The sequence below is a fragment of the Eucyclogobius newberryi genome, unplaced genomic scaffold (assembly GCF_026437365.1).
Source record: "Eucyclogobius newberryi isolate DKJ021-1_F unplaced genomic scaffold, fEucNew1.0.hap1 SCAF_19, whole genome shotgun sequence".
NCBI classification, from domain to species: domain Eukaryota; kingdom Metazoa; phylum Chordata; class Actinopteri; order Gobiiformes; family Gobiidae; genus Eucyclogobius; species Eucyclogobius newberryi.
In genome coordinates, this window is record NW_027315823.1 from 20,483,203 (window position 1) to 20,508,966 (window position 25,764).

At 40.9% G+C, this 25,764-nt stretch overlaps 1 protein-coding gene across 2 annotated transcripts in view; it reads left to right on the forward strand.

Annotated features, from left to right (window-relative positions):
* Positions 1–25,764, forward strand: part of grm7 (glutamate metabotropic receptor 7) — a 226,229-nt gene that overhangs the window by 178,652 nt on the left and 21,813 nt on the right. For both annotated transcript variants that reach the window (XM_072452079.1, XM_072452078.1), the window contains exon 8: positions 20,019–20,954. In XM_072452079.1, the coding sequence (XP_072308180.1) occupies positions 20,019–20,954 (936 nt within the window). The remainder of the gene's footprint in view (positions 1–20,018; positions 20,955–25,764) is intronic.

A 25,764-nucleotide genomic window follows, 5' to 3' on the forward strand; every position in this document is an offset into this window, starting at 1 on the left:
ACACTTTTGATGGTGTTGACTCCTCTCAGGTGTTACTTTCTTGTCAACTCTAAAGCGTGTTCATTATAATAATAATAATAAATATAGCCGCAAGCGGCAATGATCGGCCCTCGCCACGCCGCCGCCACGCCGCAAGAGGAGGGGGCGCTAACGCGCCCCAATTGTCCTTTTATTACGCATACTGCTGAATCTGTGACGCTGTCACATCTTCTCCCCTTTGTTTTACCATCAAAAAGCTATTTTATTTTGAATTCTTGGCAAAATGTGCGGCTTTGCCGCACAGACACCGTGACTCTTTGAATAAAAATGTGGATAACTTTTGATGGTCCTGAAGATGAGTCTCACCAAATTTCAGGTTAATAGGGCTGACGCCCTGGGAGGAGTTTGTGAAAGTCTAAAGTGTAAACATGTTCTGGCGATTTCCACATTGGAATAACATGAAAGGTTTCGGTCATCGTTACGGCAACGCCATAACAATTATGACATGGGTCTCATTGACTTTTTTGATGGGGATGCTAAAATTGAGTTGTGTGTCAAATTTCATATAATTTCGCAAAACTAAACATTTAACCTCCAAATGAATTTATTTCACTTCAAGTAGGTTTAGGGCAAAGAGTTTAACAACTGATTCTAATTTGACGCAATTCGGACTTTATCTGCGCAAACGGCAGAAATTTTAAATATGGGAGATTTCTGAAATTCTAGCTACAGTTTGCGGCTTCGCCGCTCAGAGACCGTGAGAGGTATCAATGTAATTTGGATAACTTTTGATGTCCCACTCCTCAGTAGCATTTTCACCAAATTTCAGCTTTTTAGGGCCAACGCCCTGGGAGGAGTTCGTAAAAGTATGACGTTTGGAAAAACTCCGAAGTCATGTTTAGCCATTTTTGAAGCAATATGGCCGACATTTGGTTGGGCGGACGGCGTTGCCGTAATAATATTTTTTACTTCTCTTGTCACCATCTACCTCTGCGCCAAATTTCATGATTCTACGATCAGATTTTTTTGGGGTCATTTCCCATCTCTCAATGCATTTTTGGTACATTTGGGGGCGCTGACGCGCCAATTTTTTTTATTTTAGAAAAGGGAAATAGCCAGAATGTAGAGAGGCACGATTTTTAGAGGTGTGAACATTTTTGTGACTTTTCGTCAATGTTCACTGGGTGAAAAATAGGGGGGTTGGTCCCGAGAAGAAGAAGAAGAAGAAGAAAGAAGAAAGAATATTAAAGCCGCAAGCGGCATCCAACGGCCCTCGCGGGCCGCCGGCCTTCCGACTCTGCGCTTTCGACTTGATAAAGATGGCCCCCTTATTGTGTTGAATTAAAAAAGAACTTGACAGACGGCGACACATTGGACATGGCCAATCCAGTGCAAATGAACACAAGTGTCAGTCAAATTTGCTGCGCCGCCGCACGGAGACCGTAGCACTTAGAATATAAATATGGATAACTTTTGATGCCCCGCTTGTGTAGATGATATTTCCCAAAGTAAAGCTTGATCGAGCTATTACCCACGGAGGAGTTTGTTAAAGTGTGAAGCGTAAATGTGAACATTTCAAAGATTTGGCGTTTCCCCATTTGTGACAGTATATTTGCAGCTCCACGGCACAGAGACCGTACCACTTAAAATCAAAATATGGATAACTTTTGATGCCCCACTTGTGTAGATAATTTCCCCCAAATATGAACTTGATCGGGCAATCGCCCTAGGAGGAGTTCGTTAAAGTGTGAAGCGTAAAAATGTGGTAATTTGAGCGATTCTGCGATTTTCCCATAAGGATAACATGGGATGTTTCTGTCATCGCTACGGTTACGCCGTACAAAATATGACTTTGGCTCTCATACCTTTTATGATCAGGATGGCAAATTAGAATTTTGTTCAGAATATCATGTCATTTGGAAAAACTCTATTGTTTATAGGCCACTCTGAAGGCCAAATAGTCAGAATTCTGGGAAACGTTTGCGGCTCCGTCGCACAGAGACCGTAAAAGCTATCCTTAAAATTTGGATAACTTTAGATGCCCCACTTGTCTAGAAGACGTACACCGATTTTGAGGTTGGTGGGCAAAACGCACTAGGAGGAGTTTGTTAAAGTGTGAAACATAAAAATGTGGATATTTGAGAGATTTTGCGGTTTTCCCATAGGGATAACATGGGAGGTTTCTGTCATCGCTACGACTACGCCGTAAAAATTAAGGCATTTGTCTGATTGGCTTTTTTGATCGGGACGGCAAAATAGAATTTTGGGTAAAGTTTAGAACATTTTGGTAAAACAAATTTTTGACCTTCAATGTTAATTTAAAGGTCACTCTGTAGGGGGCGCTATCGCGCCCATTTCAATTTTGTCATCATAAACTGGTCCAAACTAGAAAGTTTAACAACTGATTCAAATTTGGTCCTAATCGGACTGGTTTTGATCAAATGGGAGCAATTTTTAGATCTGCAATATTCCAAAATAAGTTGTCCAACTTTGCGGCTGCGCCGCACACAGACCGTAAAAGGTATCTCAAAAAATTGGATAACTTTAGATGCCCCACTTGTCCAGAGGACGTCCGCCGATTTTGAAGTCGGTGGGCAAAACGCCCTAGGAGGAGTTCGTCAAAGTTTGACGTGAACAAAATGGCTAACACAGCGTGTTTTCATTTTCAAAGGAAGATGGCGGCCATAGGGTAAGTCTGGGGGCGTGGCCACAATAATATTTTTTTTTGTCCTCAAGAGAGGAATGCGTGTCCCGAATTTCGTAGCTTTACGCCAAAGTTGACCTCGGGGCGTCTCCCATAGGCGCAATGTATTTTGACTTTTGTCGGTGGCGCTGTCGCGCCATTTTTAAACGAAAAAAAAAATGGCCCAGAAAAAATCTAATTTTTCGCCGATTCGGAATTTTGGGCAAAGTTTGGTGAGTTTTTGAGCATGTTCAGGGGGTCAAATTGGAGCTCAAAAAGCAGAAGAACAAGAAAAATAATAAAAATTAAAGCCGCAAGCGGCATCCAACGGCCCTCGCGGGCCGCCGGCCTTCCGACTCTGCGCTTTTGACTTGATAAAGATGGCGCCCTTATTGTGTGTTGAATAAAAAAAGAACTTGACAGACGGCGACACATTGGACATGGCCAATCCAGTGCAAATGAACACAAGTGTCAGTCAAATTTGCTGCGCCGCCGCACAGAGACCGTAGCACTTGGAATAAAAATATGGATATCTTTTGATGCCCCGCTTGTGTAGATGATTTTTCCCAAAGTAAAGCTTGATCGAGCTATTGCCCACGGAGGAGTTTGTTAAAGTGTGAAGCGTAAATGTGAACATTTCAAGGATTTGGCGTTTTTCCCATTTGTGACAGTATATTTGCAGCTCCACGGCACAGAGACCGTACCACTTAAAATCAAAATATGGATAACTTTTGATGCCCCGTTTGTGTAGATGATTTTCCCCAAATATGAGCTTGATCGGGCAATCGGCCTAGGAGGAGTTCGTTAAAGTGTGAAGCGTAAAAATGTGGTGATTTTAGAGATTTCGCTGTTTTCCCATTTCTGACATATATTTGCGGGTCCGCCTCACAGAGACCGTAGCACTTAGAATCAAAATATGGGTAAGTTTTGATGCCCCGCTTGTGTAGATGATATTCTCCAAATATGAACTTGATCTGACAATCGCCCTAGGAGGAGTTTGTTAAAGTGTGAAGCGTAAAAATGTGGTGATTTGAGCGATTCTACGATTTTCCCATAAGGATAACATGGGATGTTTCTGTCAACGCTACGGTTACGCCGTACAAAATATGACTTTGGCTCTCATACTTTTATGATCAGGATGGCAAATTAGAATTTTGTTCAAAATATCATGTCATTTGGAAAAACTCTATTGTTTATAGGCCACTCTGAAGGCCAAATAGTCAGAATTCTGGGAAACGTTTGCGGCTCCGTCGCACAAAGACCGTAAAAGTTATCCTTAAAATTTGGATAACTTTAGATGCCCCACTTGTCTAGAGGACGTACACCGATTTTGAGGTTGGTGGGCAAAACGCACTAGGAGGACTTCGTTAAAGTGTAAAACATAAAAATGTGGTAATTTGAGAGATTTTGTGGTTTTCCCATAGGGATAACATGGGAGGTTTCTGTCATCGCTACGACTACGGCGTAAAAATTTAGGCATTTTTGTGATTGGCTTTTGTGATCGGGACGCCAAAATAGAATTTTGGGTAAAGTTTAGACAATTTTGGTAAAACAAATTTTTGACCTTCAATGTTAATTTAAAGGTCACTCTGTAGGGGGCGCTATCACTGCCATTTCAATTTTGTCAGCCTAAACTGGTCCAAACTAGAAAGTTTAACAAATGATTCAAATTTGGTCCTAATCGGACTGGTTTTGATCAAATGGGAGCAATTTTTAGACCTGCAATATTCCAAAATAAGTAGTCCAACTTTGCGGCTGCGCCGCACACAGACCGTAAAAGGTATCTCAAAAAATTGAATAACTTTAGATGCCCCACTTGTCCAGAGGACGTACGCCGATTTTGAAGTGGGTGGGCAAAACGCCCTAGGAGGAGTTCGTCAAAGTTTGACGTGAACAAAATGGCTAACACAGCGTGTTTTCATTTTCAAAGGAAGATGGTGGCCATAGGGTAAGTCTGGGGGCGTGGCCACAATAATATATTTTTTTTGTCCTCACGAGAGGAATGCGTGTCCCGAATTTCGTAGCTCTACGACAAAGTTGACCTCGGGGCGTCTTCCATAGGCGCAATGTATTTTGACTTTTGTCGGTGGCGCTGTCGCGCCATTTTTTAACGCAAAAAAAAATGGCCCAGAAAAAACAAAATTTTTCGCCGATTCTGAATTTTGGGCAAAGTTTGGTGAGTTTTTGAGCATGTTCAGGGGGTCAAATTAGAGATCAAAGCGCTGAAGAAGAACAAGAAAAATTAAAGCCGCAAGCGGCATCCAACGGCCCTCGCGGGCCGCCGGCCTTCCGACTCTGCGCTTTTGACTTGATAAAGATGGCGCCCTTATTGTGTCTTGAATAAAAAAAGAACTTGACAGACGGCGACACATTGGACATGGCCAATCCAGTGCAAATGAACACAAGTGTCAGTCAAATTTGCTGCGCCGCCGCACAGAGACCGTAGCACTTGGAATAAAAATATGGATACCTTTTGATGCCCCGCTTGTGTAGATGATTTTTCCCAAAGTAAAGCTTGATTGAGCTATTGCCCACGGAGGAGTTTGTTAAAGTGTGAAGCGTAAATGTGAACATTTCAAGGATTTGGCGTTTTTCCCATTTGTGACAGTATATTTGCAGCTCCACGGCACAGAGACCGTACCACTTAAAATCAAAATATGGATAACTTTTGATGCCCCGTTTGTGTAGATGATTTTCCCCAAATATGAGCTTGATCGGGCAATCGCCCTAGGAGGAGTTCGTTAAAGTGTGAAGCGTAAAAATGTGGTGATTTTAGAGATTTCGCTGTTTTCCCATTTCTGACATATATTTGCGGGTCCGCCACACAGAGACCGTAGCACTTAGAATCAAAATATGGGTAAGTTTTGATGCCCCGCTTGTGTAGATGATATTCTCCAAATATGAACTTGATCGGACAATCGCCCTAGGAGGAGTTCATTAAAGTGTGAAGCGTAAAAATGTGGTGATTTGAGCGATTCTACGATTTTCCCATAAGGATAACATGGGATGTTTCTGTCAACGCTACGGTTACGCCGTACAAAATATGACTTTGGCTCTCATACTTTTATGATCAGGATGGCAAATTAGAATTTTGTTCAAAATATCATGTCATTTGGAAAAACTCTATTGTTTATAGGCCACTCTGAAGGCCAAATAGTCAGAATTCTGGGAAACGTTTGCGGCTCCGTCGCACAAAGACCGTAAAAGTTATCCTTAAAATTTGGATAACTTTAGATACACCACTTGTCTAGAGGACGTACACCGATTTTGAGGTTGGTGGGCAAAACGCACTAGGAGGACTTCGTTAAAGTGTAAAACATAAAAATGTGGTAATTTGAGAGATTTTGTGGTTTTCCCATAGGGATAACATGGGAGGTTTCTGTCATCGCTACGACTACGGCGTAAAAATTTAGGCATTTTTGTGATTGGCTTTTGTGATCGGGACGGCAAAATAGAATTTTGGGTAAAGTTTAGACAATTTTGGTAAAACTAATTTTTGACCTTCAATGTTAATTTAAAGGTCACTCTGTAGGGGGCGCTATCACTGCCATTTCAATTTTGTCAGCCTAAACTGGTCCAAACTAGAAAGTTTAACAACTGATTCAAATTTGGTCCTAATCGGACTGGTTTTGATCAAATGGGAGCAATTTTTAGACCTGCAATATTCCAAAATAAGTTGTCCAACTTTGCGGCTGCGCCGCACACAGACCGTAAAAGGTATCTCAAAAAATTGAATAACTTTAGATGCCCCACTTGTCCAGAGGACGTACGCCGATTTTGAAGTCGGTGGGCAAAACGCCCTAGGAGGAGTTCGTCAAAGTTTGACGTAAACAAAATGGCTAACTCAGCTTGTTTTCATTTTCAAAGGAAGATGGCGGCCATAGGGTAAGTTTGGGGGCGTGGCCACAATGTTTTTTTTTTGTTTATCCTCACGAGAGGAATGCGTGTCCCGAATTTCGTAGCTTTACGCCAAAGTTGACCTCGGGGCGTCTCCCATAGGCGCAATGTGTTTTGACTTTTGTCGGTGGCGCTGTCGCGCCATTTTTTAACGAAAAAAAAAATGGCCCAGAAAAAATAAAATTTTTCACCGATTCTGAATTTTGGGCAAAGTTTGGTGAGTTTTTGAGCATGTTCAGGGGGTCAAATTAGAGATCAAAGCGCTGAAGAAGAACAAGAAAAATAATAATTAAAGCCGCAAGCGGCATCCAACGGCCCTCGCGGGCCGCCGGCCTTCCGACTCTGCTCTCTGCATTTTACAGAGATGGCGCTAACGCAATTGTCTAAGAACTAAGACAGCGACACATTGGACATGTACAAAGCTGTGCTTAACCAGTGCAAATTAACACAAATGTCGGTCAAATGTGCAGCTCCAGCGCACAGAGACCGTGACACTTGGAATAAAAATATGGATAACTTTTGATGCTCCGCTTGTGTAGATTATTTTTCCCAAATATGAGCTTGATCGAGCTATTGCCCACAGAGGAGTTCATTAAAGTGTGAAGCATAAATGTGAACATTTCAAGGATTTGGCGTTTTTCCCATTTGTGACAGTATATTTGCAGCTCCACGGCACAGAGACCGTAGCACTTAAAATCAAAATATGGATAACTTTTGCTGCCCCATTTGTGTAGATGATTTCCCCAAATATGAGCTTGATCGGACAATCGCCCTAGGAGGAGTTTGTTAAAGTGTGAAGTGTAAAAATGTGGTGATTTGAGCGATTCTACGATTTTCCCATAAGGATAACATGGGATGTTTCTGTCAACGCTACGGTTACGCCGTACAAAATATGACTTTGGCTCTCATACTTGTATGATCAGGATGGCAAATTAGAATTTAGTGCAAAATGTCATGTCATTTGGAAAAACTCTATTGTTTATAGGCCACTCTGAAGGCCAAATAGTCAGAATTCTGGGAAACGTTTGCGGCTCCGTCGCACAGAGACCGTAAAAGTTATCCTTAAAATTTGGATAACTTTAGATGCACCACTTGTCTAGAGGACGTACACCGATTTTGAGGTTGGTGGGCAAAACGCACTAGGAGGAGTTCGTTGAAGTGTAAAACATAAAAATGTGGTAATTTGAGAGATTTTGCGGTTTTCCCATAGGGATAACATGGGAGGTTTCTGTCATCGCTACGACTACGCCGTAAAAATTTAGGCATTTTTGTGATTGGCTTTTGTGATCGGGACGGCAAAATAGAATTTTGGGTAAAGTTTAGACAATTTTGGTAAAACTAATTTTTGACCTTCAATGTTAATTTAAAGGTCACTCTGTAGGGGGCGCTATCGCGGCCATTTCAATTTTGTCAGCCTAAACTGGTCCAAACTAGAAAGTTTTACAACTGATTCAAATTTGGTCCTAATCGGACTGGTTTTGATCAAATGGGAGCAATTTTTAGATCTGCAATATTCCAAAATAAGTTGTCCAACTTTGCGGCTGCGCCGCACACAGACCGTTAAAGGTATCTCAAAAAATTGAATAACTTTAGATGCCCCACTTGTCCAGAGGACGTACGCCGATTTTGAAGTCGGTGGGCAAAACGCCCTAGGAGGAGTTCGTCAAAGTTTGACGTGAACAAAATGACTAACACAGCGTATTTTCATTTTCAAAGGAAGATGGCGGCCATAGGGTAAGTCTGGGGGCGTGGCCACAATGATTTTTTTTTGTTCGTCCTCACGAGAGGAATGCGTGTCCCGAATTTCGTAGCTTTACGCCAAAGTTGACCTCGGGGCGTCTCCCATAGGCGCAATGTATTTTGACTTTTGTCGGTGGCGCTGTCGCGCCATTTTTTAACGAAAAAAAAAATGGCCCAGAAAAAATCAAATTTTTCGCCGATTCTGAATTTTGGGCAAAGTTTGGTGAGTTTTTGAGCATGTTCAGGGGGTCAAATTAGAGATCAAAAAGCAGAAGAACAAGAAAAATAAAAATAATATTAAAGCCGCAAGCGGCATCCAACGGCCCTCGCGGGCCGCCGGCCTTCCGACTCTGCGCTTTTGACTTGATAAAGATGGCGCCCTTATTGTGTCTTGAATAAAAAAAGAACTTGACAGACGGCGACACATTGGACATGGCCAATCCAGTGCAAATGAACACAAGTGTCAGTCAAATTTGCTGCGCCGCCGCACAGAGACCGTAGCACTTGGAATAAAAATATGGATACCTTTTGATGCCCCGCTTGTGTAGATGATTTTTCCCAAAGTAAAGCTTGATCGAGCTATTGCCCACGGAGGAGTTTGTTAAAGTGTGAAGCGTAAATGTGAACATTTCAAGGATTTGGCGTTTTTCCCATTTGTGACAGTATATTTGCAGCTCCACGGCACAGAGACCGTACCACTTAAAATCAAAATATGGATAACTTTTGATGCCCCGTTTGTGTAGATGATTTTCCCCAAATATGAGCTTGATCGGGCAATCGCCCTAGGAGGAGTTCGTTAAAGTGTGAAGCGTAAAAATGTGGTGATTTTAGAGATTTCGCTGTTTTCCCATTTCTGACATATATTTGCGGGTCCGCCACACAGAGACCGTAGCACTTAGAATCAAAATATGGGTAAGTTTTGATGCCCCGCTTGTGTAGATGATATTCTCCAAATATGAACTTGATCGGACAATCGCCCTAGGAGGAGTTCATTAAAGTGTGAAGCGTAAAAATGTGGTGATTTGAGCGATTCTACGATTTTCCCATAAGGATAACATGGGATGTTTCTGTCAACGCTACGGTTACGCCGTACAAAATATGACTTTGGCTCTCATACTTTTATGATCAGGATGGCAAATTAGAATTTTGTTCAAAATATCATGTCATTTGGAAAAACTCTATTGTTTATAGGCCACTCTGAAGGCCAAATAGTCAGAATTCTGGGAAACGTTTGCGGCTCCGTCGCACAAAGACCGTAAAAGTTATCCTTAAAATTTGGATAACTTTAGATACACCACTTGTCTAGAGGACGTACACCGATTTTGAGGTTGGTGGGCAAAACGCACTAGGAGGACTTCGTTAAAGTGTAAAACATAAAAATGTGGTAATTTGAGAGATTTTGTGGTTTTCCCATAGGGATAACATGGGAGGTTTCTGTCATCGCTACGACTACGGCGTAAAAATTTAGGCATTTTTGTGATTGGCTTTTGTGATCGGGACGGCAAAATAGAATTTTGGGTAAAGTTTAGACAATTTTGGTAAAACTAATTTTTGACCTTCAATGTTAATTTAAAGGTCACTCTGTAGGGGGCGCTATCACTGCCATTTCAATTTTGTCAGCCTAAACTGGTCCAAACTAGAAAGTTTAACAACTGATTCAAATTTGGTCCTAATCGGACTGGTTTTGATCAAATGGGAGCAATTTTTAGACCTGCAATATTCCAAAATAAGTTGTCCAACTTTGCGGCTGCGCCGCACACAGACCGTAAAAGGTATCTCAAAAAATTGAATAACTTTAGATGCCCCACTTGTCCAGAGGACGTACGCCGATTTTGAAGTCGGTGGGCAAAACGCCCTAGGAGGAGTTCGTCAAAGTTTGACGTAAACAAAATGGCTAACTCAGCTTGTTTTCATTTTCAAAGGAAGATGGCGGCCATAGGGTAAGTTTGGGGGCGTGGCCACAATGTTTTTTTTTTGTTTATCCTCACGAGAGGAATGCGTGTCCCGAATTTCGTAGCTTTACGCCAAAGTTGACCTCGGGGCGTCTCCCATAGGCGCAATGTATTTTGACTTTTGTCGGTGGCGCTGTCGCGCCATTTTTTAACGAAAAAAAAAATGGCCCAGAAAAAATAAAATTTTTCACCGATTCTGAATTTTGGGCAAAGTTTGGTGAGTTTTTGAGCATGTTCAGGGGGTCAAATTAGAGATCAAAGCGCTGAAGAAGAACAAGAAAAATAATAATAATAATATTTTTAGCAAAAACAATATAGCCGTTTTTACTATAACAACAAATGATACATCGTTTGAAAGCTCTAAGCCTTCCCGATGCCGCCATGGGGTGGAATTATCATTACGAGCGCTTACGCGCTCGTCACTCCCTATTCCGTCGGGATGCCCCGCCCACTCCCCATAGACTTCCATTGATTTGAGCAGATACAAGCATGGCCCATGCCTGCGGCATGGATTCTCGCATACGGGACGATGCCAGGAGGGTTTTTGGAGGAATGCAGCGCTTCGCGCTGCTGTTGTCAACAATTAGTGAATGGGCTACGCCCATTCACTAATTGTTGACTATTTCTGTCATAGCAGGAGTAAGTATGCATGATCCATGCCTTCGGCATGGGCTAGTTCACTGTACTTGCCAGGGGCGACGGGGTACCAAACATGCGGGCTGCGCCCGCATGTTTGGTCAGACAGTTGCAACGCTGCCTTCGGCAGCGTTGCGGGAGCAATAGGCCCTCCCCCTGCTGGGGCTCGGGCCTAATAATATTTTTAGCAAAAACAATATAGCCGTTTCCACTATAACAACAAATTATACATCGTTTGAAAGCTCTAAGCCTTCCCGATGCCGCCATGGGGTGGAATCATCATTACGAGCGCTTACGCGCTTGTCACTCCCTATTCCGTCGGGATGCCCCGCCCACTCCCCATAGACTTCCATTAATTTGAGCAGATACAAGCATGGCCCATGCCTGCGGCATGGATTCTCGCGTACGGGACGATGCCAGGAGGGTTTTTGGAGGAATGCAGCGCTTCGCGCTGCTGTTGTCAACATTTAGTGAATGGGCTACGCCCATTCACTAATTGTTGACTATTTCTGTCATAGCAGGAGTAAGTATGCATGATCCATGCCTTCGGCATGGGCTAGTTCACTGTACTTGCCAGGGGCGACGGGGTACCAAACATGCGGGCTGCGCCCGCATGTTTGGTCAGACAGTTGCAACGCTGCCGAAGGCAGCGTTGCGGGAGCAATAGGCCCTCCGCCCTGCTGGGGCTCGGGCCTAAATATTCCGATGCGAAAACAATGTTTCCCATTTTTCAAATATCATAAACTATACATTTTCGGAAAGCGCTCGCGCTTTCCTACCTCATGGTGTGGGTCCCTGGTCACTGACGGGTACTTTCGATAATTTTGAGTGGGCTCCGCCCACTTTGTGTTTTTGGCCCTCTATACAGTAATAATGTTCAATTTTTGCATTACATGCTTATATGCACGGAACATGCAAGAGATGGGGAACGTATTCGTGAGCTACTTAGCGCAAATGAGTGCTCGTTTAGTGCGCACTTTTGCACGGGCTTCGCCCGTTTACAACGGTAATGTTCCATTTTCCTACTACTAATTAGTATGCACGGGGCGTGCATGAGTGAAGGAGTGCGTTAGTGAGTGTTTGGAAGTGGGCGAGCGCTTCGCGCTCGATTTCGTGCGCACTACGTGCGCACTTTCGCAGCCGTGCTTCGCACGGCCTTACGAGATTAATAGGCCTCTCGCCAGCTTGTGGCGCTCGGGCCTAATTAGATAAATGTAATTTTACTTACCATAAACGGAGTCCAGTTCAGAAGTATTACTGAAGTGACAGGAGTGAAATAAAGATGACTATAACGTACATGAAAATGAGCACCAGCTTAAGTAACCTTCATATACTACTGCACTGGTGCTCTGGGAGGGAATTCTTCAGAAAACATACGATATAAACTTGCTTAACTCCAGTTGCTGAGTTGCTGTGTGCTTATGAGGCATTAGAAAGGAACAAGCCTAAGTTTCAAATGCCATTCCAACTAAAATATAGAAATCAGCCATTTGTATAGGTGTCATTTACATCGATAGTGTTGTAAGAAAGTTGGTCTGCTCAATGCTCCAAAAATGTTTTTTTATTTTTCATTAAATGGTCACCTCCATGTGACGTTTCAGGCGCAGTTACCATTTAATTCAAAAAATGAAAAATACTAATACAGTTTTTGGAGTTGTATGGACCAATTTTCGTACTTTACTTTCGTAACTTTATACTGTCCATCCCTTTGGTTCCGGCACATCAGAACGGATGTGCGTGAGAGTTTGATGAGTTTGATGGATCTTAAATGGTGGGCAAACTCTATAAGAAATGTACTGTTTTAGAAAGAAATCCACACACCCTGATCCTTCTCATTATTTGTTTGGCATTGTCTCCACAAACATCTTTGGATCTTTGGAGTTGAATAATGGCTCCACATTCTGAAGCTATTAAAAGCTGTCGGTGTAATCCCTCATTCGTCCAGGCGTGTTCCATAGTAGAAAAAGCTTCAGTTGTAGTCATCTGGACTCAGTTTGAAAAAATAGACGTTTCGACTCTCATCCAAGAGTCATTGACAATGACTCTTGGATGAGAGTCGAAACGTCTATTTTTTCAAACTGGATAGGCCTAGTAATTACAGAGATAAGAACTATAAAATATAGCCGCAAGCGGCAATGATCGGCCCTCGCCACGCCGCTGCCACGCCGCCGCCACGCCGCAAGAGGAGCCCCAATTGTCCTTTTATTACGCCTACTGCTGAATCTGTGACGCTGTCACATCTTCTCCCCTTTGTTTTACCATCAAAAAGCTATTTTATTTTGAATTCTTGGCAAAATGTGCGGCTTTGCCGCACAGACACCGTGACTCTTTGAATGAAAATGTGGATAACTTTTGATGGTCTTGAAGATGAGTCTCACCAAATTTCAGGTTAATAGGGCTGACGCCCTGGGAGGAGTTTGTGAAAGTCTAAAGTGTAAACATGAAAGGTTTCGGTCATCGTTACGGCAACGCCATAACAATTATGACATGAGTCATTGACTTTTTTGATGGGGATGCTAAAATTGAGTTGTGTGTCAAATTTCATATAATTTCGCAAAACTAAACATTTAACCTCCATATAAAATCTGTAGGGGGCGCTGTGGCGCCAAATGAATTTATTTCACTTCAAGTAGGTTTAGGGCAAAGAGTTTAACAACTGATTCTAATTTGACGCAATTCGGACTTTATCTGCGCAAACGGCAGAAATTTTAAATATGGGAGATTTCTGAAATTCTAGCTACAGTTTGCGGCTTCGCCGCTCAGAGACCGTGAGAGGTATCAATGTAATTTGGATAACTTTTGATGTCCCACTCCTCAGTAGCATTTTCACCAAATTTCAGCTTTTTAGGGCCAACGCCCTGGGAGGAGTTCGTAAAAGTACGACGTTTGGAAAAACTCCGAAGTCATGTTTAGCCATTTTTGAAGCAATATGGCCGACATTTGGTTGGGCGGACGGCATTGCCGTAATAATATTTTTTACTTCTCTTGTCACCATCTACCTCTGCGCCAAATTTCATGATTCTACGATCAGATTTTTTTTGGGTCATTTCCCATCTCTCAATGCATTTTTGGTACATTTGGTGGCGCTGACGCGCCAATTTTTTTTATTTTAGAAAAGGGAAATAGCCAGAATGTAGAGAGGCACGATTTTTAGAGGTGTGCAAATTTTTGTGACTTTTCGTCAATGTTCACTGGGTGAAAAATAGGGGGGTTGGTCCCGAGAAGAAGAAAGAAAGAAAGAAAGAAAGAAAGAAAGAATAATATTCCGATGCGAAAACAATGTTTCCCATTTTTCAAATATCATAAACTATACATTTTCGGAAAGCGCTCGCGCTTTCCTACCTCATGGTGTGGGTCCCTGGTCACTGACGGGTACTTTCGATAATTTTGAGTGGGCTCCGCCCACTTTGTGTTTTTGGCCCTCTATACAGTAATAATGTTCAATGTTTGCATTACATGCTTATATGCACGGAACATGCAAGAGATGGGGAACGTATTCGTGAGCTACTTAGCGCAAATGAGTGCTTTATATGGGGATGACGACCGCTTCGCGGTCGTCATCCCAATGTAAAGTGCTCGTTTAGTGCGAACTTTTGCACGGGCTTCGCCCGTTTACAACGGTAATGTTCCATTTTCCTACAACTAATTAGTATGCACGGGGCGTGCATGAGTGGAGGAGTGCGTTAGTGAGTGTTTGGAAGTGGGCGAGCGCTTCGCGCTCGATTTCGGTGTTGTAGAATGTGATGTCACGTGAACACAGCCTATTTCCTGATCCATTACAGTTTTGTTCACAGGTTTTCGGTTTTGTTGTCACATATAGAACAAGCAGAGTTTGTGTCTAAAAGTGGGTGGTAATTACATCATTGTGTATTTTTTCCTTTGTTTGTTTTCTGGCTCCAGCATAACATTCGCTGATTCAAAGTGCTCTTCATTGACAGCTCGTTGGAGGATGGCCCAAGTGTAATTGATCAGTTTCAGGTCAAAGGAGTCTTTGAAATCCTTCCAAGTAATTTGTAATCAGCCAAAAGTGGGTCTGCCAGCTTTTTCCCAGCATAAGCCCAAACAATATTAAACCGCAATAAAAGGGCTTTGGCTGCTATAAATCACCAGAACTTTTTTCCAAAGCCTGGACTGATTTTCAGAACGGTTTATCAGCATATTTTGTATTGAAATAACAAACTGATTATTACTATTTTAAAGCAAATACAAACCAAATGCGCAGATGATTAAGGCTGGACCGATATTACAACCAAAGTATGGAAAGTGGAAAAAAAATCACATTTGGATTTGATTTGAAATTGACAATTTGACTGATATTGGACTAAATGGGACTATTATTTTGGACATTGTGTGCCTTAATGTTCTTTTCTTTGGATGATTCCTCTTCCTATTATAGTATTTTTATTTTTTTTTAATTTATTTTGTTCTCGCTGGTCTTTTTGTTGTTTTATGTTTTAAATTTTGGAAAACAAGAGAATAGCTCGGACTGAATAATGACTGAATAAACATATGTGAATTAAACGAAACACAACCCTGGCATGTTTTAAATCATACGTGATTTTTTGATATGACACTAGAACAAGGTAACAGGAAGTTTGAGACAGTCTGGATCAATTGTCTTATTACTTTGTCTCTGAAAGAAAGAAGAAAAACATCTCCAAGCAGTCCAGCAAGTAGCAGACATCCACCAGTCACATTGTGCACCACACAGTGCTCTTCGAGTGATTAGAACTGTTAACAATTTTGAAAGAAAGGACGGGCTCTAAAATAGTCTATAACGTACATGAAAATTGTAAAGACTTAACCAACAAACGAGCTGAACTCCTTATTAAATACATGGTCTCGGTCTATGAAGGTCTTTCTCTTCCACAAAATGTTCTTGTCGCTGTGGGAATTATCGCTTAAATGTAATCTCACGGTTCTCACTGCAGCACTTTTCTTCTCCCACTCATCTCTCGCAATAACACTACAACCTGCAACCAACGTCTTTCTATTTCACAGTATCCATTTTGGATTCATTGGTTGGATATTTGTTGAACACATTTTTGGTGTGATAAACATTTGAAATAAAATAATGAATCTATAACTGTATGTTTAAAAAAAAAGAAAATTATAATTGTCACATTGTTTTTTTCACATTGTATACAAGGAAACTGACCCAACCGTGCTGTGGTCCTTTCAGAGTATTGTGAAACAAGCAGAAACTGTGCGGTCAATTAAAACAATAAATCTGATTACTCACACTTCTGAAAGAGTAGCAGCCATTAAATGGGAAGTTAATGGGGATTCTATTAAAACAATAAATATATTTATAGTTATAGTTACTGTCAATTTAACGCAAATCTTCGCAGCTGCAGTGATTGATCAGGCACCGCTTTCTGTCTTATTCAGAAGAGCTGCAGCTTTTTATGGGGAAGCAAACGGAATGAAAGTGTGTTTCTTTCATCCACATGAGGAGATTCTCTCTCCTTTGATGGTAAAGGTCATCAAACTTCTGTTTCCTCTCGAGATTTCTAAGATCTTGAGTGGAAACAGAAGTTTGATGACCTTTACCTTGAATCTGGGAGGTCCACACACCGGTGTTTACTTTAGGCTGTGCATCACTATGGTGCTGGTCTTATATGTCCAGTCTTTGTATGCACAGGGCCCCAATGATTGACATATTTTGTACATATATATTATGTGACTGACCGTGGATAAACCATGGTATTCACATGTTCTGAAAGTGTAAATTCAAAGCTATAAATGATGTCTCACTCATGTAGATCTGATAACATTTGAATAAGTTGTGGTCATTTGAATTTATACAACACTCAAAACCTTTTACTGAAAAAACAGGGCTCAAACATTCCTGACCTGTGTGAGCCCAGAGTCACAGGGGGGCTCATTTGCATCTCATTGAGATCAGCCCTCTCCCTGTCACACTGACACCACCTTCCCCCTACAGCTGTGTTGTTATTGATGTAGTGTTATTTTCATTAGGACTTGAACTGGACTTGAATCAGAATTAGACTATATTAAAATGGAAATACTTGGATAACAAAAGGCCCTGAATAGCATCAAAGAATCAGAATCAGAATCGGAATAGGGTTTATTGCCATTTGTCGATAAACAGAACACTGAGCACTGAACGGCATGATATGTAGATAATTAAATATAAGGTATAAAGTTATGTAGTGCAATAGGAAGTGGTGATATGTACATAATAAAAATGTATTAATCCAAGAATGTGAAAGTTATTTTCACGTTAACAAATCACATCTCTACCATCCAGAAGTCGGAGTTGAATTTTAATATTTACTTTTGATTCAGCACCGGGGGGATTAGCCAACTTTTGATTTTGCAATTCGGGGCTAACAAAAGCCTGGAGCTATAGCTTAGCCCCCGGCTAGCCGGACGCAAAAGCCGGCAATTAGTCACAACAAAATCACAAGAACTATTGCCAAACACCCCCCGCACGACCCACACAATCCACGGGCTAGCCTAGCCTAGTTGCTAACAGGAAGAAACAACAACAGCCTGAAGCAGCGTCTTAGCTTCCCCCCTCCGGTGTAGCCTCCAAAAAGTGACGAAAATCACAAAAACTAACACCATAAAACACCATAAAACACGACTCACACAATCCACGGGTCAAGACATACAGAACAACGGCGAAAAATACGCCGCAGAGGCCGGTAACAACAACAAGCTAGTAGCTAGCTAGCTCCCTAACAGCTCCGAACATGAATAGAAAACACAAACTACTGGGAAGTATTTCTGCAGACATGATATAGGTGGTCCTGGCTTTGACTTTCGCTTTGTTTGGGGATTTTTTTGTAGAAGTCTTCGCCTCTATGTCCAGCTTCAACGCGGCAGGCACGCAAACAACGATGGCGTGCCTGCCCTGCATAAGTAGCCATCTGCTCGCAGTCCATTGGCTGACTACAATAACACAGCCTGCTGCAGCGGTCCAAGTAACGCCCCCCAAAAGTCACAACAGAGAAGGCTGAAAACTAGCGATCTTTCACGGCTTAATGTATGCTTTTAATGCTGCCAATACAGTTCTCTGATACATGGAGTGGCTACTTCATGACTCCAACTTCAACATTCTGCAAAAAAACACTAATTTGGGGGGGAAAAACTAAAACTCTGTTTTTCTCCGTTTGGTCCGGGCCGACTTGTGGCGTCACATTATGCCTATACTTTTGTTGGGATTAGCATAGATGTATATCTTATTCATTCCCTTTGTTCAACTTCCCTGAAGAGTCTATGTGAGACAGGTGAACCATGCACCTGGGTCCTGTATCTTCTGTCATACCCCAGCTTATTTTAAAGAATTAGAATCAATGAAACAAATATTGACTGTAAATTTGACCAAAGTTAGACGAGTGTAAAGACTTTGCTGACACTTCATTCGTAAATTACGCACTGCAAATCTTCTCTTTGCAAAACACACATGGAAAAGTGCAGAGTGAATTTTATGAATATTGTTATCTTGCAACTCTTTGTGATGGAATTAAAAACAGAAGAAGTAACGGGTAACTATATCATTAATGCTTTTTATTCTTTATTTGTCTCACAGTTAGGGTTAGAGCTGCAGGTTGTTCACATGTGCAGCACTGTTTGAAAACTTGAGCTCGCCAAACACTGTTTTGTATAGTGAAAGATACAAGCTGCTGGGTCTAGTGTTCTCTAGTAGTTTGGTGAAATATTAGAGACATTTTTACTTTCACACAGCTTTCACACATGACCATAACCGTGTGATTTCCTGTACTTCTCTCCTCCCTTCAGGGAAGTCTCTGCCTAATTTACCAGAGACCTAAACCTAAACAGACTTTGTTAATGTAAAAAAGTTTGAATGTGTAAATCTCAGCAGAAACATTAATTATTTGTCTTAGTTTGTGACAATAATGTACTTTGCATCTGTTATTGTACAGTTTCTTATTGCTTTTTTGTGAATTACAAATGGTTTCACACTTTTATTTACCATACTACGGTGAGGTATAAAGGGTAGGACAAATTAGCATAAGCTTCAGCCTGAACCGTTTTGGGCTTTCTGCACATCAAGTATTAATATCTTTGGAATAATGTCTGAATAAATAAAAAGTGCGTCACCAGAGACTAGCACCCACATTATCCATCAGAACCCAGCTTGCAGGCGAACTTACTGTATGCTATACCTGACTTTATTATTGACTACCAAGATTACTACTCGATGAAGCGCTATGATCCGGGTGGAATTTATGCGTATTGATGTTTCACTAATGGAGTATTCATTACTCATTAACAGCAGGAACCTGGTCGGATCGATGAAACCTTTGCTCTGCTAACAAGGCATGAGCTAAATCTCTTGTTTAATGCCACGTCTCGTCGAATGATAAAATCAGGGCTATAAATGGAATGTGCTGGAATTTGGTAGTTTTTGTTTTAGGGATTTTACACAAAATAATGATGGTGACAATCTGTTATAATGTCTTTATCCCTCCCCTATATGTATCAATGTAGTTGTTTTATTTTATTTTTTCAAAAGCTTTATTAGACTACAGGATAGGACAGTGCAGCAGACGTGGAAAATAAAGTACAAATACTCATGTTACTCTATTGAGTATATTTTTAACTGTGCACCGATTGTCCCTGTTCACAGTATTTCTCTGCTGTATCTGCTCTTTTATTCACCAACAAACATCAAAAACAGCACTGCATCTCCTGTTCTGATAACCTAGTTCAGACAATATGCAGATTGTGGTTTAAAACAACTCAATGATGTGTTTAAACAGTGGAATGAATCAGGTCTTTTATAATAGATTGAACCAAATTGTTGGACCAAGTGCTGCTGCTTAGACCACTCGGCCAATAGGCAGCACCGACTTGTCATTTCAATAAGCGTCCATAACTTATAACGTCATTATCTCCGGGTAAAAATAGTGATCATGTCCTCGACTTGTCACAAATTATGAAAAAAATTATTATAGATCCAAATAAAAGTTTTCTTTATTAACATTTAAGTTAAGTGTCTCTGTCCAATATGTTTTGTTTCAATGGACTACGTTACTTTTTTTTTTTTCAAATTTCCATTTCCAGACAATTTTACTAATGCCTTGTAACACTCACAGTTTGTCAACTCATATTAAAATACGTATTTGTTTTTTTAGATTGAAGACATGCAGTGGCCCCGTGGGGAGCCGGACATCCCCATCTCTGTGTGCAGCCTCCCCTGTAAGGTCCACGAGAGGAAGAAGGTGGTGAAGGGTATGCCCTGCTGCTGGCACTGCGAGGCCTGCGATGGATACCAGTACAAGACAGACGAGTTCAACTGCAAACTGTGCCCATACAACATGAGACCAAGCACTAACCGCTCCTCCTGCCAGCCCATCCCCATCGTCAAACTGGAGTGGCACTCTCCCTGGGCTGTCATCCCTGTTTTCCTGGCCATGCTTGGAATCATTGCCACAATAGGAGTCATGGCAACGTTCATCAAGTACAATGATACTCCAATTGTCAGGGCGTCTGGAAGAGAGCTGAGTTACGTTCTCCTCACTGGCATCTTCTTTTGCTACATCATTACATTCCTGATGATTGCCAAGCCAGATGTCGGAGTGTGCTCCTTTAGAAGGATTTTCCTTGGTTTGGGGATGTGCATCAGTTATGCTGCACTGCTCACCAAAACCAACCGAATTTATCGCATTTTTGAGCAAGGAAAAAAGTCAGTAACTGCACCAAAACTCATCAGCCCAACCTCACAGCTGGCTATAACCTCCAGTCTCATCTCAGTGCAGCTACTAGGGGTATTAATCTGGTTTGGAGTGGATCCTCCCAACTCAGTCATTGACTACGATGAGCAGAGGACCATCAATCCAGACCTGGCACGAGGTGTGTTGAAATGCGACATCACAGATCTCCAGATTATCTGTTCATTAGGATATAGTATTTTATTGATGGTCACGTGTACTGTATATGCCATAAAAACAAGAGGAGTGCCGGAAAATTTTAATGAGGCCAAACCCATCGGGTTCACCATGTACACCACTTGCATCGTGTGGCTGGCCTTTATACCCATCTTCTTTGGCACAGCGCAGTCTGCAGAAAAGGTAAGAGCAAATGAAGTGACGCTGGATGTTAAGTCTGTGTGCATCATAATTGATACAAAATGTAGACGATATCTAAAATAAATAGTACTCTAAGTTAATATTCACAGATGCAGTTGGTTACACATCACATAGTCCCAATTATAAAGCAATTTTGACTGTTTTATAGCTTTGATTATGTTTATGAATGTGAATCGATGCTTGTCAACTCATCAACTATTTCTGATCAATCATGGATTGGATGTAACTCCAGATGAGGGTATAACATTTGGTTTCATTCTAGACTTAAAAACGTTTTGTAGATTCTCTTGAGGTTATCCTTTTAGTTGTAGTGTATTTCACATTATTTTACATGATCTATATTGATGATTGCCATGCCACCTTTAGTAGTAGTAGATTAAGAGTTCCATTGTGACTACTAAATAAGTGAGTGACTCTTGATGGCCATATCTTGATGGATAAATAGATTCCCTAATACCTGTTGGAATTTAATTGAAGTTTGAGAATAGTGCCGTAAGGCTGCAGGCAGTGATTAGAAGAGCTATACTCCTCCCCGTTCCACAGGGGGATATGTGTCTGTTATCACTGGTCCAGGTAGTGACCCTTCGACACACTGATCTGAGTCGTTCTAAAGACTACATTCGGACTCGGGTTTAGAGAGATGGATTGGACCAAAGTCCTTCCGATGACTTGTGTCCTCTCCAGAGGCACTTGTCCACCTTCATGCTCCTGGCCACAGCAGCAGTTGATGCCTGGAAGCTGCCTAACAGCCCTGTCACAGCAGTGAGGGCCCCTAACACCTGCGGCTAACTGTGTCAGCTCATACACAACCAGCTTGGCGAGCTTCTTTCATTGAAATATACTATATACATGTATACAATATTAAAAGTATAAATGATTAATCAAATGTTAAGTGTATTATTGTGAGAAAATCAAATTCAACCATGGTTTTAAATCAGAATAACCGTATATTAGTGTTCAGTGTACTTTACAGTATCAGCAGCACAGACATATGTGAGTTATGTGTAAGAGCAGATGCTGACCCAAAGAGATTAGATTATGTGGGAAACTTCTTCTGTAGGTAGTAGAATGTTTCTACTTGAATTTGGAGCCACACCGGACAATATCAATTGAGACTCGATCAAAAGCAAAAGCTGAGGGGCAGAGTAGGCCAAGCATAGCAGGGAAGCTAGTGTCCACACTCGCGGACATTGTGGTTGTAAAGAAAAGGATTTGTACAAATATAGACTGTACGTTTTTCTTCTATGCAATTATTTTTTTTCAAACAATTAAGTAATTTCAATCATTTCTCGTTTTAATAATACAATTATCATTTTGGTCGTATAACCGTCATTCAGAATCTCTCACACTGAGATTTGGAATCTCATTTTTTGGTGGTCCTGGTCCCAGAGGGGATTCTATTGTTCTTTAAAGTTAGGAGCTTGTTGCAGTCTGGAGAGAGCGCCACTGTTCCAAACATGCTGAAACTGAATGGCTCTTTTACTTTTTGATTTTGACTAGAGGCAATTTGTATCTTAAAAAGAAAATACCCAAACCAGTTGCATTCATGGCGTGAAGAAACTATCCATCGTAACAGCTTTCGAAAATATCTCTGGGTTATAGAAATGGAAACACAGTAACAGATTTGAGGGCACAGGATGAAGCAGGACTGTAGTGATAGATCCTCACTGTGGTGAATTGAGGCTTGGGAGAGAAACACAGACTGTGATCTGCAGTTTGGAGCAGGGGATAAAAACTGGGACATGTATTCTATTCCTCTCATTCCCTCATCTAAGACACAAGAAATGGTCACAAGATTGAACAAGCATTCCAATTACAGTATTATTATATATACACCTTTTCAATCATTAACACACAATACATACAGAGATTTAGGGCTGTGCAATTATTTAAACTCAAATTGAAATGAGTCATTTTGAATCATCAATTATCTTTCAGTAAAAGCTGTTTTTGACTTTTAGTGTGTGTTAAATGGGAATGATTAAAACTCTGTTGTTCATTTTCAGGAAATTAATAGTGAAAGCCGTGTATTTGTTTTAATAAGACATAAATCAAATTGGGAATTAGCACGATTGATCAATATGACGGGGGAAGAAAAATGCCTTTTTTGTCATATCATCCAACCCTCATTTTGTTATCTTATTTTTGTGTGAATGTATCATTACCAACAAAAGTGCATTTGGCACTTCACTAAATACAGATAGAGTAGATTTGTATATGTGTATTTATTTTAATAATTAATTATTCCAACAAATAAACAATAGATACATATAAAGGCAAATTATAGATTTTTCATTCGGAAAAAGTGTGTCTAAAAGCCTGACCAGTGAGTGCATGTGCTGTAAAGATACTAAAGCTTTTACAAGCCTGTGGGACTCATTTGAAATGGTAACTATTTTGAAGTGAACTCATGAGAAATTGCCCTATATCAGTGTTATATAGTTTGCTATCATACAGTATATAATTGTTGCTGGTCCCTTGGCTGCTATTAGCTTAAGAGTCTGAATGAGATAGCCTGAGTGTAAGGAGGTGCTTAAGAGAGAACTGAAAGTTACTGCCAAAAAGTGGTCTTGTTGCTTTTGTTATTGTACTGGGGCTACATTGGATTAATTGCTGATGCTATGCTCATAATGCATAGTGTATATGGTCTGTTTTTATTCCCTTTATAGATGACTCTTCCACTGCTGTTAAAAGTTAGAATTGGCATTGCATTGATGCGATTCAATTATTATCAAAGTCCTACACACCTGTAAAACTTCATTAAATTGCTTTCAATCTGATATAATAGACTGCTGTGTGGAAAGCTCAAGATTGAGATTGTGATCAGAACTAGAACAAAATAGTGTTGAGTTAAAAAGGTATAAACTAGCACATTTATTTAACGTGTTCTATGTCAAAAGCTCAGGAAACTTTAACTCTGTCCTGAAACTTCTGTAGATTTACTTGTAGCTTTCAGATGCATACACTTGCCCATATAAAAACAGCTCGGCCTGGAGGCAGCTCTGTAATATCAAACAATGCTGAGGGATTAGCCTGCATACTTAACAGCACCCCCTCCTCACATTGATCAAAGCCGTTTGCAGTGCCCTGAAAGAGGATTTGCAGTATCTAAATGCAACAGGGCTATATTGTGGATGTTTTCTGATATGAATGCTGCAGTGAACTCATTTGGGATTTAGCAAACAAAGAATTAGCTTAGTCAGTTTTGCTCTGTATGTGCAATAAGTTTGTTGTTTAGTGTCATATTTGGAATTACAAACTGAAACAGACAGATGCATCTAATCACAATTGTGGCAAACAGTCATTTGATACATTTTAAACTATAGGTGTCCTTTCAAATACAGTTGTGAATTCATATGCTGGAAAACTTGTATGATTGGTTTCATTATCACCCATTTAACATTGAAGTGGAACTATATACATAAGTATTCAAAGCAGTTGCCATGACACTCAAAATTCACCTCAGGTATATTGTTTTTCTTGCATCATGGTTGAGATGCTTCTACAACTTGATTTGGAGTCCACCTGTGGTAAACCCAAGCCATGAAGCCCAAGGAATAGACCTCAAAGACATGATTGTATCAAGGCGCAGAAAAATGTCTGTAGCATTTAAGGTTCCTTTGAGCAGTGGCCTCCATCCTCCTTGAAGGACAGTTCAAAATGTGTTGGCCTGATGAAACAAAGCTTGAACTCCTTTGGCTTGGACTGCAAGTGTCATGGAGGAAACCAGGCACCACTCATCACCTGGCCAGTGGTATATATACTAGCATAATACCAAACTTGTAGTATTATACCAGTACTCAAAAAGACTGTTATTAGTGCCAAAGGTGATTCAACAAAGTATTGAGCAAAGTCTGTGAATACTTATGTACATGTGCAGCTTTTTTTAAACTGCAACTTCAACCGTCACAAATATATTTCAATAGTATTCCGGTGTATTTTGATGCACCTGTTTTTTTTAACATTCATTTTTGCCCATCCCCAAAGCCTTTTAATCACTAGTGCTGATACAATCTATCGAAATGTTATTAGATTGGAGAGTTTCATTTTCTCACGATAAAACATCTTGTTACAGCTCTAATCATCACAACACATTGTCTTTTCCCTTAGTCCACAAGCTTTTCGACTATATCATCTAACAAATTGACAGGCCTATAACCCCATGTAACTCTACTGCAAAAAGAAACTGTCTAAATTGGCCCTGTCAAATCCTACTTTTAACACCATAGATTTCATCCCATTTTTCTATTTTTAAAACCTCTCTTGGCTCCTTATGGCACACTCACCCACCCATTTATCAATTTGGAATGAAAGCGAAAGGTCACAAGAATGTCATGGCTTTACTTGACAACACTCAAGGCCATATGTGAATAGAAAGTGCAGTTAATATTTTAGATGTCTTCCACATTGTAAACATCAAATCCATGTTTAAACCAGCTGGTCAACATGTCCTACATCATTTAAATTAGGATAAACTGTCAAATTGGGTGTTTGTTGGAAAACCTTTGCCACGCCGTAGTAGAGGGTTTTTAATGGATGGTTATCGTATCCCATTATCTCCTAAATAGCATTTCGGTGTTAGTAACATGTAGATGTAAAGAGAGCAAATATACTTTGGCATGTTAGCACTTCATGAATAAATCAGCTCAAAAGGAGAGTGTTTTCTAGCGGCGACAGAACAGCTCATTTCCCTGGAGAGTCATACATCTCCTTATGCAAAATGCCAAGGTCACAATGGTTTCTTGTTCTTGTCATTAGGCCTTAAAACGCCACCGTCCGACTTGATTTAGCG